General features: G+C 51.4%; 1 protein-coding gene across 6 annotated transcripts in view; it reads left to right on the forward strand.

Moving 5' to 3' along the window:
• Positions 1 to 13,561, forward strand: part of Kdm2b (lysine demethylase 2B) — a 95,759-nt gene that overhangs the window by 52,679 nt on the left and 29,519 nt on the right. For all 6 annotated transcript variants that reach the window (XM_013144801.3, XM_013144802.3, XM_003462925.5 and 3 more), the window contains one exon: positions 2,227 to 2,313. In XM_013144801.3, the coding sequence (XP_013000255.1) occupies positions 2,227 to 2,313 (87 nt within the window). The remainder of the gene's footprint in view (positions 1 to 2,226; positions 2,314 to 13,561) is intronic.

A 13,561-nucleotide genomic window follows, 5' to 3' on the forward strand; every position in this document is an offset into this window, starting at 1 on the left:
CAAAACAAAACAAAACAAAAACACCTGGGGAATTAGCTCAGCTGCCTAAGCTCCTGCCTTGCAAGCTCGAGGTCATGAGTTCGATCCCCGGTACAAAAAAAAAATAAAAAGCAGAGATGTGAAGTGAAACTCCACTCCAGACTTCGGATTTGGTGGGACCGGCCTTCCCCTAGGAAGGCAGGAGGCTGGACCTAAGAACAGCGCCTTCCCCATGGGGCTGGGGCCCCAGCTCACGGCGAGCCCCCCACTCCCTGTTGCCTTGGTTCCCGCCTGGGTCCCCGCAGTCTGGGGTCTGGGATTGGTTGGGCTCCGGAGACAGGAAGTCCTGGGTACGGGTGGCCTCTCCCAGGCACCTGGGGCCTATGGATAAGAAGGAATTGAAAACCTTTGCTAAGTGTGACACATCTTTCCGGTAAGCTCTTTTGAAAGCTTGGTGGATTTTTGGGGAAACAGGAAACGTTACGAAACCGAACCCCTGCGTGTGTGGGAGGGTGGTGTGAGGCTCCTCGGTGCAGGGAACCGAGAGGTGCTTCCTGCGGGCCGGGCGGGCTGGGGCTGTGCGCATGCGCTGTAGTGGGGCCCCTGGGGACTGGGAGTGGCTGGACTCCGGCTTGCGCTATCTGCAGGGAGTAGATGAAGGTCCTCGCTTCTGTGGCTCCGTATTTTATTTATTTTATTTTTGAGACAAGGCCTGGCTATGTAGTACAGGCTAGCCTTGAACCCACTCTAGCCCAGGCTCCTTTGGACTTGGCATGATCTCCCTGCCTGGGATTATAGGCATCTGCCACCATGCCTGTCTTATTAATAGTTTTTATTTTACAATAGTTTTAAAATTATAGAAGAATTTAGCAGGTAGTAGTGTTCTTGTATGCACACCCATCCCTAGTTTCTGCTGTTAACATTTTAGTAAATAAAGGCATTCCTTACAGTTAATTATTATAACTAAAGTCAAAGCTTGGTGCATACCTGTAGTCCTAGCATTCTTGGGAGGCTGAAGCAGGAGGATTGCCTGGAGTTTGAGTTCAAGACCAGCCTGGGCTACATAGTAATTTCAGGGTCAAGTTTCACTTGAAATTTCTGCTTTTCATTTTTTTTGAGACAGGGTCTCACTATGCAGTTCAGTCTGGCCTTGGGCTCACTTTGTAGCCCAAGCTGGTCTCAAACTTGCAACAATCTTCCTGCCTCAGCCTCCGGAGTGCTGGGATGACAGGGGTATGCCACTGTATCCACCTTCTTTTTCTTTTTTTGGTGTCTCACTATGTAATTCAGACTGGTTTTAAACTAGTTTATGTAGCTCAGGCTGACCTCGAACTCATGGCAATCCTCCTGCTTCTGCCTTCTCAGTACTGGGATTATAGGTGTACAATTCCATGCTCAGCCCTGTTCTTAACTATCCCCAAAAGAATGCTTTTGTGCAACCCCTAAATTCCTAGCTGAGGTTGAGGGGAGGGCAGTGCCTGGCCTGTGTCCTCACACAGGGTCTTACCCGGGTGCTGTGGATGAAACACCCGAGGCATAGGGAGGGCCAGGCCAGCTGTGGCAGGGAGGGTGACAGGGGTGGGCTTGAGAGCTCTGCCTCCCTTTGTCTGGGGTGGCTTCGGAGATTTTCCAGGCCTCGATCACGTCACCTACAAGTACGGATGATTCTGTGGTGTGGTATTTCACACTTGCACAAGGTCCCCTCGTCAGCTGCATACACCTCCATTCACTGGGGTCAGAAATACCCTGAAAGATGCTTCCTGATGCTCCCAGAGGAAGGGATGCAAGGTGGGCAACCCCGAGCTTGTGTGTCCATCACAGTGGCTTTGTCTGTCAGCATTTGCCTGGTAAATGCATCCTCTGTCAAACCAGACCAAACTTCTACCTGTGTTCAGGGCTTGTGTCGAAACACAGTTACAGCCGGGCCTGGTGGGCCACTTTGCCATACTAGCACTTGGGAGGCTGAGGCAGGAGGCTCTCCGTTCAGCCTGAACTATATTGCAAGTCTTTCACAAGGAACCAAACCAAACACAGCTGGGGTGGGGTACAAATAGCGTGGAGGAGAGACAGAAGAATTAGAGCTCTGGAGTCTGTGAACACAGTAGAATTTGGGGGCCACAGAGAGAACAGATGAGGCAGGGGAGGCAAGGCTGTGGGCGGGAGAGGGCGTGGGTTAGGTGTGCCATCTGACCTCACAGAAGCTCCGCTGCATCCCGTGGGCTAATATGGCTCTTTTGTTTGGCACAGAACGTCCTGAAGGAGCACGCAGAGGACGACCCCAGCCTGGCCATCACCGGAGTCCCTGTGGTCAGTTGGCCAAAGAAGACTCCGAAGGTAAGAGGCAGCTCCCCCTGCCTTGCACACCTCCTAGAAGTCAATGTTGCAGCTCCCCGTGAAGGCGAAATGTTTCAGTTGCTATGTTCTTTGCAAGCTTTTGGATTTTTTTTTAAACTTTTTATCGGTACCCCGGATTGAACTCACGACCACCTGCTTGCACGGCAGGTGCTTATGCTGCAGAGCTAAACCCCCAGCCCCTGGATTTTTTTTTTAAGGGTTCATTTTACCCAGCTGCTGTCGCCGCCTCGAGCAGTGCCCCCTGGTGGTCACCTCGAGAATTGCGGAGGAGTGACCTTCCCCCCTCCTTCCCCAGGTGGACTTTCTCTCTCCCTCCTTTCTTCGCTCCTCCTCGCTCCTTCAGCTGCTCCATAGACTGTTTTTCTCCGTGATTTTTTTTTTAAATCAACCTCTTTCTCTTTGTAAATCTCATCACTGGTCAATATAAAAATGTCTGGGGCTGGGGATTTAGCTCAGCGGCATAAGCGCCTGCCTTGCAAGCAGGCAGTTGTGAGTTCGATCCCTGGTACCGATGAAAAGGAAAAAGACACACACACACACACAAAAATATATATATATAAATGTCTGATTGAAACCGGGCGTGGTGGCGCGGGCCCATAATCCCAGCCCTTGGGAGGCTGAGGCAGGAGGGTCATTGTGAGGTCAAGACCAGCCTTAATGGCATAGTGCGACCCTGTCTGAAAAACACACAGGAAAAATGCCTAACGGAAGAAGGAAGGACACAGACAGTCAGAAGGATAGTAATAGTTACCTCGGGGAAGACGACTAGGAATAACTTCCCGCCAGACCCCCACAGCCTTGTCTTGTTTAGACTCTAGCAGGTCTGGGGGCAATCGCGATTTTGTGCAGTGTAGAAACTGGCACATTAGAAGTGAGGTTACTCGTAGAACAGAGGGCTTGAGGGTAGCGTGGTTGGCAGCAGAGGCTGGGGCCGCCAGGCAGGGAAAGCGATGTTTTGTCACGTGTGTCCTCCGAGACAGCGCTGGGTAGGGCATACTTAGCTGCCGTCTATCTACCATGTCTGCACTCAGCTTTAACAGTTGCTCAGGCAATGTAGCATAAGCTCTTTTTAGTATGTAGTTCAGGCTGGCCTTGAACTCACTATGTCACCCAGCCTGGCCTTGAACCTGAGGACCCTCCTGCCGCAGCTTCCTGAGTGCTGGGATTACAGGGCTGTGCCACCACATCTGGTTTACGTGAGCTTTCTGAACCAGATCTTCCTGGTTTGGAAAGAGGGGTTTGTTGGCGGGGATACAGCTCAGTGACACAAGTGCCTGCCCGGCAAGACTGAGTTTGTGAGTTTGATCCCTAGTAACCGCCCACCCCCCCAAAAAAAGGAGGGGTTGTGGCCCTGCCTTTAAGTGGCTGTGAGGGCCGCGTGAGCTAAATAGGACAAACCTTGGGAGACTGGTGCTCAGCACGCTGTGTGTAGCTCCATGGTAGAATATGTGTTTATTGATGGGCTTAATCCCCAGCATCGAAACCAAAAATAAAATTAGTTGTCACCTAGGCACCTGCTGGGATTTTTGCTAATTTTAGACTTTTTTTTTGCTATCACTAAAAAAAATCACCCCAGAGCGTGTTAGTACACACCTGTAATCTCAGCACTCAGGAGGCTGAAGCAGGAAAATTGCCCTAAATTGGAGAGCATTCTGGGCTAACATAGTGAGACCCTGTTTCAAAAAACCAAGCAGCAGGGCACTCGGCTGTGGGGAGCCTGGAGAGGAAAGTTGCTGTGTGTCTGAGGAGTCGCCCCTGGGGAAATATCGGGGTTTGCAGAACCCGGGCTTACGTTACTGAGTTTTTCGGGTGTTCATGGGGGTCGAACCCAGAGCTCTGTGCATGCTTGGCAAGGGCTATGTCCTGGAGTTCTGTTCCCTGTTCATTTTAGTTTAGCTTATGTTATGAAATGGGTCTTTCGAAATTGCCCAGGCTGGCTTGAACTTGCCATCGTCCTGCCCCTGCCTCCCAAGTAGCTGAGACTACAGGTCTGCGCTACCTGTTCTGGCTAGGGCACATGCTCTTGAGAAGACCAACTCGGGGCTGGACGTGTTGGTCCATGCCTGCAGTCCCAGCACTCGGGAGCCTCAGGCAGGAGGGTCAGGAGTTCAGATCCAATCTTGGCATTTTGATGACCTGTGAGACTGCCTCCAAAGGACAGGAAGTGGCTGGGGACGCAGCCTGCTGCCCAGTCCACAAAAGGCCACAGTATCCTCACTGTCTCAGAGTGGATGGGGCCTTGAGGTCCCAGCCCACCCTAGGGCGTTCTGCTGTTTCCCCTTTTACTTTTTTTCTGTCTTTTTGAGACAGGGTTTCACTGTGCAGTTCAGGCTGGCCTTGAGCTCACTTTGTAGCCCAGGCTGGTCTCAAATTTGCAAAGGATTCTCCCGCCTCAGCCTCCCGGATTATAGGAGAGTGCCACCATGCCCAGCAGCTTTTCTTTTATTTAAAAAAAAAAATGGTTCCCCTTTTTAAACCAGCCCTATACTCCCTCTCTCTAGGAACCATCTTCAGGAAGCTCTTTCCTGGGGTCCCGACCTTGTCTAAGATACTGGGGTGGCCAGTTCAGCATGACCCAGAGTCAGCAGTGGAGCCTCAGCCGAAGTGGGAGCAGGATGGGGCCCAGGAGGAACTGCACTTGGGCCATTTATTTATTTTTTGGTACTGGGAATCGAACTCAGGACCTTGCATTTGTGAGGCAGGCGCTGTGCCGCTGGATTGTCTCCTGGCCCCAGCATTCAGTTTTTAACAGTGCTTCCCTCGCACAGCCATCAGCCTGAGCTATGGTACCCCCTGAAAGAAACCTCATCAGTCGGCCTACGTGGTAACTCACTGGTAGAGCACTTGCCTGGCATGTGCTGGGCCCTGGATTCAATCTTTAACACCACCAAAAAAACTAAAAAAACAAAAACAAAAAAAAAAACGACAGGTGGACATAGTGGTGCACACCTATAATCCCAGCACTCAGGAGGCTGAAGCAGGAAGATCTCTGAGTTCAATGCCAGGCTGGGTTACATAGTGAGTTCAGGCCAGCATAGCGGGAACCTATCTTGAAACAAAAGAAAAAAAAGAGAGAGAGAGAGAGAGAGAAACAAGCAACCTCATCTCTACCTTCCCCCAGCTTTCTCTGCACACCGATGCAACTGCTTGTCCACTTTCTGCCTTCATGGACCCGTCTGCTCTGAATGTTTTTGATGATGGAATCAAATGACAATGTGGCCTTTTGTGCCGAGCTTCTTTTGCTTAGTGTCGTGTTTTCGAGGTTCTCCCAAGATGTATCGTCCATCGGTCTGCCTTTTCTTGTCGAGTAATATTCCACCAGGCATCTAGAACCAGGCCTGTTTTTCTTTCCTTCTTTCCGTTTTCCCCTCCCACATTCTGTCCCCGGATTCCTCCTGGCCAGCTGGCTGGGCCGGTTCTGCCCCTGGGCTGCGGCGCAGGAGGGGTTTGCGGTGGGTTTTTGCAGAGCTGGGTCAGCGACCTTCCCGGTACATCCACTTCCCACTCTGCGGCTGGTGTCCTTCATCCTTGGAGGAAGCCAGAGGTGGACGGTTCTCCCGCAGTCCTGCCGAGGATGCAGGGGCGCAGAGAGGCTGTCGGGGCGCCCCAGACCACACAGCTTGGAGCCGTGGGGGGTTCTCCCTCGCTCTCCCTCACTCCCTGGGGCGTTGGTGAGAAGCCACTGCACCGTGGTGGGGGAGGGGAGGCTGGTGCCGTGTGTATTCGTTTCCTGCCGCCCGGGTTAAAAAGTTCACCGGAAAGGAAGGGGTAACCGAAAGCCTGGCCACCGGGCCTCCGGTTCCCAGGTTCTCGGGCGGCTTCCTCTCAATCGTAGGCAGGCTGGGTTGAAAGATCAAGGGTGCTCCCCGAGGCCGCCAGGATTTGAGGTCCAGAGCAGGGTCTGACCCGGTCGGGTTACTTAACGAGCAATTAATGCTCGCTGATGATTAGGAGAACCGCTTTGATCTCCCACCTTGCCGCGGAAGAACAAAGCGCTTTTCTGGAACTCATTAGGCACCGCGAGGTCACTGGAGGTGTGGTGTCCTTCAAACCAAGATGCCACTGAGTCTTCCCTAGCCCACCCCCGACGCTGGGCACCCGACGGCCACTTCCTCTTCCAGCCAGGTGGCAGGTTTTCAGGGGCCCTTGGAGACCCTAGTGGGGGAGGCGAGAGAACTGAGTTTATTGGAAACCCGGCCTCTGACCTTGGCCTGGCTTCTGCCGCCTGACCCAGGCCCCTGGGAGATGCATTCACCTCTGAGTCTGGGGAGCAGGTTCAGCCGTTATCTCCCTTATCTCCGGCAGGCCACTCCCTCTGCAGCCAGGGGCGGGCTTTCTGCAGCGGGGGATGAGTGTGTGACACATGCACTGGCTGGACACTGTGGGGTATGAGAGGAAAAGACACGTGTCCCCGACCCCATGTCACCCATGGTTTTGCCTTCCTTCTCTTCCCCCTCAGTGGGGCAGGTCAATCTGGTCTGGGGTCCCTTGGGTGTGACCTGACGTCTGTCCTTGCAGGGCAGGCGCATCTCTCCGTAAAGACGCCCTGTACTTCCTGCCTTGAGCTCTGCCCTCTTGTCCTGTTGGCCACAGTGACTGAGGATGTAAGGTTGGTGAGGAGGAAGGTGGCTGGTGACAGTGGCTGCCTTTTATTGTCCCCTCCTCAGGGCCTTGGCCTTTCCCAGGAAGGCAGTGTGGTTTAGTGAGAGCCAGTCCTCAGGATGGCCTTGGCTTCACCCAGGGAACTTGTTTAAAAAACAAAATACAGCTTCCTGGAACTCACCCCAAGAATGGGTTGGGTGTGGGGCCAGGACTCTGCACTTACCAAATGCTTCCTGGTCATTTTTATGCAAGACCAGGATGTGCTTTGGGGTCAGATGCACCTGGGTTTGACTCCTGGCAAAACCACCAACTGGCTGTGCAGCCATGGGCAAGTATAAGCCTCAGTTTAGTCATCTGGGAAAGGGGCCAGTAGCATGATTCGCACAGGGTTGCTGAGTCGGTGGTGTCTGTAGATACATCTGTAGCCCATCATTTCGTGGTGGCCATGATACTCTTTGAGAATGAGAGTGTATAAGTCATCTAGAGCCCCGAATCTGCCCATCCAGAGGCACAAGGAAGCTTTCAGCAGGAGTGGAGGACATGGAGGGATAGGAGTGGCCCAGAAACATTATGTAAATTAGGATCGCTTGTGTAAAACCTGTTCTCTGCCAAGTGTGGTGGTGTAACCTGTAACCCCAGCACTGGGGGCTGAAGCAGGAGGATGGCAAGTTCGAGCCTGGGCAAGTGTAGTGACTTAGGGAGACCCCGTCTCCAAGTGGGATGGCCTGGGGATACAGTTCGGTGAGAAGACGCTGGGTTCAACCCCCAGTACTCCTCACCCTCAAGATACCCCTTAAACTCAAAGGGAAGGCCAGCGGCTTCACTGCCTTGAAATGTGTGGCCTTCATTGTGCTGAGGGCGAGCGGCTCCCTGGCCTGCTCCTTCTACTGCTGCAGGGGGCGGCAGGAAGTGGTGGTTACCCTTAGGGACAGGGAGGAAAGCGCCTGTCAGAGGCCCAGGGTGTCAGTGTCAAGCCCCTTGGGAAGGCGGCCTGCATCGCGCAGTGGGGAGGCAGGTACAACATGAGGTGCACAGGATGGAGGAGAAAGGCCAAGCACCGGAGCAGTCCAGCCAGGGTAGGCGCCCGAGGGCTCCAGAAGGGGTATGGGGTGGGGCGTCTCCAGGGCTTCCCAGTGATCTCCCCTCATCCGGGAGGCCTGGCAGCTTCTTAGGGTGTGACAGGTCCCCTCATGGGGCAGGGCCTCCAGAAGCTGGCTTGTGTAACATCAGCCACAGAGAAATCCAGCTGAGCAGAGCCTGGTCGTGAAGAGATGCCAGCTGTCAGCTTTCTGTGACTGAGAAATACAGGAAATCCCAGCACTCAGGAGGCTGAGGCAGGAGGATTGTGGTTGCGAGTTTAAGACCAGCCTGAGCTATAAAGTGAGGCCAAGGCCAGCCTGAGCACATAACAGATCCTGTCTCAAAAAGACTAAAGAAAGAAAGGCCGGGAAAAGCAGCTTCGGAAGAGGACAGCTTGGTCTCGGCTTCTGGTTCTGTAGCAGCCTCTTTAGTGTTCAAGCCACCGCCCACTAGAACTGAAACCTTTAACAAAGAGACTTTTGGGGGGACAGTCCATCCAGGTCCACAAGGAGCAGAAGCTTGTTCGGTGTGTGCAGCTCCCTGAGCAGCGGGACTGTATTATTTTGTATCTGCGGGTGAACCAGATGGCAAAGCCCCCATCCAAGCCCTCTTCCCATTTCTTTAGCAGGGTGAAATGAAACCAGAAGTGGAACTCTGTAGTCCAGGCCAGCCTGAACTCAGAATGAAGCCCTGGGTTACCCTGAGCTCATGGCAATCCTCCTGCCTCAGCCTCCTCATGCAGGGATTACAGGTGTGCGCTACCAAACCCTGGTCTCACTGCGCTTTTGTGGCCTTTTGCGCAGACCTGCACGAGAGCCATGTGGAGGAGACCAGTGTCACCTGACACGTGTTCTCCCCTCCGGAGGAGGCCTCAAAAGGCGAAGCTGTTTTCCAGTTTCCGTTTTTGTGCCATACACATATGTCCTTTTTAAGGTTGGTTGTGTGTGACGTTTTTCAGATTTTTTGTGCTTCTTTTGGTTGGTGATTTCACTGTTTCAATGGCCCCAAGCATGGTGCCACCAAGTGCCCCTGAGCGGGTAAAGCTGGAGCTGTGCATGTAGGCATGCGGTCCGCTGCTGGCTGTCAAGAGCTCATCGGTCACCAGTGAGGGACACACGTGGAGAAGGAGGCTTTGATCAGAAGCATGCGTGAAGCTGGCCTGCAGGCCTCGGGGAGCTACTGGACCCCGTGTCTCCCCGAGGCACCGTGGCTCTGTATTTGCCAGGCAGTGTTTGCAGTGACCTCTTAGAACGCAGAGCTGCCCTGCATCTGGGCGGTCGGCGGTGATTCTTGGTTGCTTTTTTCCTATCTTTTATCTGGTCTAAGGAAGAACCATCAACCAGTGTTTACATAGCACTGCATCAGGTTTGGTTACTCTCTCTCTCTTTTTTTTTTTTGTCTTTTTCCTTTTTATTGGTACTAGGGATTGAACTCACGACTGGCTGCTTGCAAGGCAGGCGCTTTATGCCGCTGAGCTAAATCTCCAGCCCCAACAGACTTACTCTTTTTGTTGTTGTTGCTACTGCATTGGAGGATGAAATGGGGTCCTTGCATGGAGCCACCTCCACAGGCCCCTTTTTAAAAAATTTGTAATTTGTTTCTATTTTTATTTTTAGGCAGGATCTTACTAAGTTGCAAAGCTGACCAGGCTGGGCTTCGCTCTGTGATCCTCTTGCCTCAGCCTCCCAGGGTGCTGGGATTAGAGCACCTGCCTTCACACCAAGTGTTATTTTACCTTTTCTTTGTTGGTTTTCTGAGACAGGGTCTGGCTGTAGTTCGTCCTGGCCTTGAACTCACGCTGCAGACCCAGGTTGGCCTCCAGGGCTCAGAGATCTTCCTGTCTCCGGCTTCCCAGTGGTGTGGGCCACCATATGCAACTAAATTACCAAACTTTTGACGTGGCTGTGTATTAGTTTGCCAGGGCCTGGGTAAAAGGGATGCAGTCCATGTGGCTTATAGGACAGCAGTTTATTGTCTCTGCTCAAGAGTCCAGAAATCCGAGGTCAGGGCATCGGGCAGGGCTGGTTCCTCTCTGTCACCTCCCGCTGTCTTCACGTGCTCTTCCCTCTGTATGTGACCATGTCCCATTTTGTAAGGACAGCAGTCCTAGTGGGTCACATCCACCCCAGTGCCTCCATTGAAGTTATCTGAGTTGAGTTGTGGCAGTGCCAGGGAATCGTGGGGTGGACACCGTCAGCCTCTGACACTCTTAGCACGTCACCATTCTCTGGAAAATTACATCCCTCCCAGGCCCACACCTGGCCCGGGCCGTCCAGGGCCGTCCACTGCGGCTCTGTGTCACAGCTGGCCTTCCCGGCAGCTCAGAGGACCAGAGTTCCTCCGTGTTCCACTGCCCAGTCTCTGTTCCCCCTGCTTCCTCCTCAGTCCGCACTTCTGGCTACAGATCCTGTCCCTCCGGCCACGGGGCCTCGTCCAGCTGCCCGTGTTAGACCAGCGCCCTTCCTAATGCTGCCTTATCCGTTTTATAACAGGTCTTTGTATTACCGGGCTTGGGGGTAGTCGAGTCTCCTTCTGGAGGTGGTTTCTAGGTTCCTTCTGCCCTGAGCAAAGAATTAAAACAAGTGTAGAGAGGAGCAAAGTTTTATCAAAGGTGAAACAAGAAACAGGCTCTGCAGCACAAGTTCAGCCCAAATAAAAACAGGGAAAGAAATCAGGCTACAGCGTGAAGGCAGGTCGCCAAGGAGGAGAGAATGCAGGGGCAAAAAATCCATGTGGTGAGCTGGCTGTGGTGGTGCAGTCCTGTAACCCCACCACTCGGGAGGCCGAGGCAGGAGGATCGCTGTGAGTGTGAGGCCAGCCTGGGCTACATAAAAAAGTTCAAGGCCAGCCTGAATTGTAAAGTGAGACCCTGTCAAAAAAATAAATAAATAAATAAAAATAACCAAACAAACAAACAAACCCAAAAACCAAGAACACTTACTGCTTGTGGACCATCCTTTTTGTATCTCCTACCCCTCAGGCTGGCGTCAGGTCAGGATGGACCTTTGGAAAACCTCCCAGAGTTCTTGGGAGAAGTCCAGGGTCAGGGCTTTGGGAACTGTTCTGCACATGTATCTTGGGATTTTGTAACTAACAGGCCACACCTACCTCCCAGCCAGTCTTACTGTGCCCTAATCTCCCGTCTCAGTTGTCAGATTGCTGCCAGATAGCAAGGGTTTGGGCAATGGTTGTTGAATGAATGAACTCCAGTGCATCTAGAAGATGGAGTTAGACTCACTTTCTTCTCTTTCCCCTGCTTCCAAAATGTTTTGAGCCCTCTTTGGTAATTCAACTTCTTACTTGAATTTCCGTGTCCCAGCCAGCCGCTAAAACAAACATTAATTTGAAACTTGCTAGGAAGGCTTCAGCACTCCCTGGGCCCCTTTATCCCTCAAATTGAGGCTTCCTCCTTGTCCTTCTGGACTTGGGGAGCATTTTACCACCCCTGCAATTTTTCAGGCATTATTTGTATCCTTTAGAACTGTATTGCAGGAACTTTAAAGCCACAGCTAGCTGAAGTGGCCCATAATTAAAGTAGACAAAGATTTCTCCTTTAGCCTGATAATCTGCCTAGCTGTCCGTGTTAATAATGCCAAAGACCAATTCTTGGAAAGTAAATGAGACACAGAGATCCTGGCTTTGGTGGAATTATTAGAAACCCTGACAGACTCTGCAGTCATTTGCCTTTACTGTGATTTTATCTCTGGAACAATGACTAATCCCAGGAACATTTTTTGTCACCAGATGCTACCAAATATTGAGAATAAGTTTTTACCCCCATCCCCTTTTTGCTCACTAATTTGGCATTGTTAGGAAAAGAAGTGTTGTAGATAATCTTTCCTTCCGGTTTAGGTGATCTAGAGAAGAAAGAACAGGTGGGATAAAGACAGGAGAAAATTTGTTTCATGCTACTGGGGGTCTAGCTCCAGGGCCTTGAGCATGCTGATGATGAGCTCCAACACCCAACCGTACCCTGGCCCTGAGGTCACTTCACTTTCTGCCCAGTAGTGGGGAGGGTGGTATGGGTGCTGGGAGGAGTGGGTGCCTCTTGACGTGACTCACAAAGGACAATCATGGGCCCTGCTGGGCGTGGTAGCGCATCCCTGTGATCCCAGCACTCAGGGAGGCTGAGGCAGGAGGATCGCTTCAAATTGGAGACCAGCCTGGGCTACAAAGTGAGCTCAAGGCCAGCCTGAACTGTACAGTGAGACCGCGTCTCAAAAAGACAAAGATCCCAAAGCTCAGAAATCATCTCACTTACAGAAGTAATTTTTCTTTTTGTTGCCTGTGCCTTTAGATTCTTTTCCTTTCAGTTAATATATATGAGACAGGATGGCAGAGGTGGAATGGGACAAGCCTGAGTGTTCCTAGCCATTCAGTTTTTTTCGGGGGGACATGATTTTTTTTTGGTGTGGAGGGGTTCGAGACAGGCCTCTCTATTACCGTGTAGCCCAGGTTAGCCTGGAATCTGGGTGACCCTCCTCCCTCAGCCTTCAGAGTACTGGGATTATGTGTACTACCATGCCTGGCTTCTTTTATTTCTTTTAACCTCATTTTTAAGAATTGTGGCAATATCTGTAATCCCAGCTGGTCAGGAAGCTGAGGCAGGAAGATTTTGAATTGGAGGTCAGCCTGGGCAATTTCATGTGACGTTGTCTAAAAATAAAATTTTAAAAGGGCTGGATTGTGGCCCAGTGGTAGACATTTGTCTAGGTTCAATCCCCAGCATACTTCCCCACCAAAAAAACCCCCACAAAAAACAAAAGCCCAAAAAGGATGAAATACACATAATCATTTTAGGTATACAATTCAGTGGCACTAGATACATTCACACATAATTATCATCACTGTGTCTAGAAATCTTTTTTCTTTTTGTTTTGTTGAGACAGGGCCTTTCTTCTCTCTGTCTCTGTCTCTGTCTCTCTGGCTCTCGCTCTGCAGTTCAGACTGGTCTTAAACTCTCAGTGTAGCCCAAGCTGGCCTCAAATTCTGGGCAGTCCTCCTGCCTCAGCTTCCTGAGTGCTGAACCCACACCCAGCTGTTTCTAGAATACTTATTACAAACTGAAGCTCTATCTTAATGAAACAGCTGTGCTCTCTTGTAGTCCGGACTTTTCTTACCAAAGTGATTTATAGCAAACCTCCTAGAATATCCCACTTATACTTATTTTTTATTTATTCTTTTAAAATTAAAAAAAAATGTTTTTTGAGACAGAGTCTCATTGTGTTGTTCAGGCTGCCCTCAAACTTACTGTGTAGGCCGGACTGGCTTCAAAATCACAGCAATCCTCCTGCCTCAGCCTCCCGAGTGCTGGGATCCCACTTACATTTATTTGATTTATTTCTGGAAGCTGGAAATTAGATTCAGAATCCTGTTCTGGTTAAAGCAAACAGCGCAGTTTGTGAAGTGGATGGCGGCCTGATCGCCAGTTGTTTCTCCTTCCTGAGGGTCCGGGTAGAGCCCCATTTTCCTGCTCTGCCAATCAGTCCTGGCCGGCTTCACATGATGATCCTTTCTTCCTGTATCAGCCGTGTCATCATGAGCT

The sequence above is a fragment of the Cavia porcellus genome, unplaced genomic scaffold (assembly GCF_034190915.1).
Source record: "Cavia porcellus strain 051 isolate PalLab524CR breed Dunkin Hartley unplaced genomic scaffold, mCavPor4.1 scaffold_16, whole genome shotgun sequence".
NCBI lineage: Eukaryota > Metazoa > Chordata > Mammalia > Rodentia > Caviidae > Cavia > Cavia porcellus.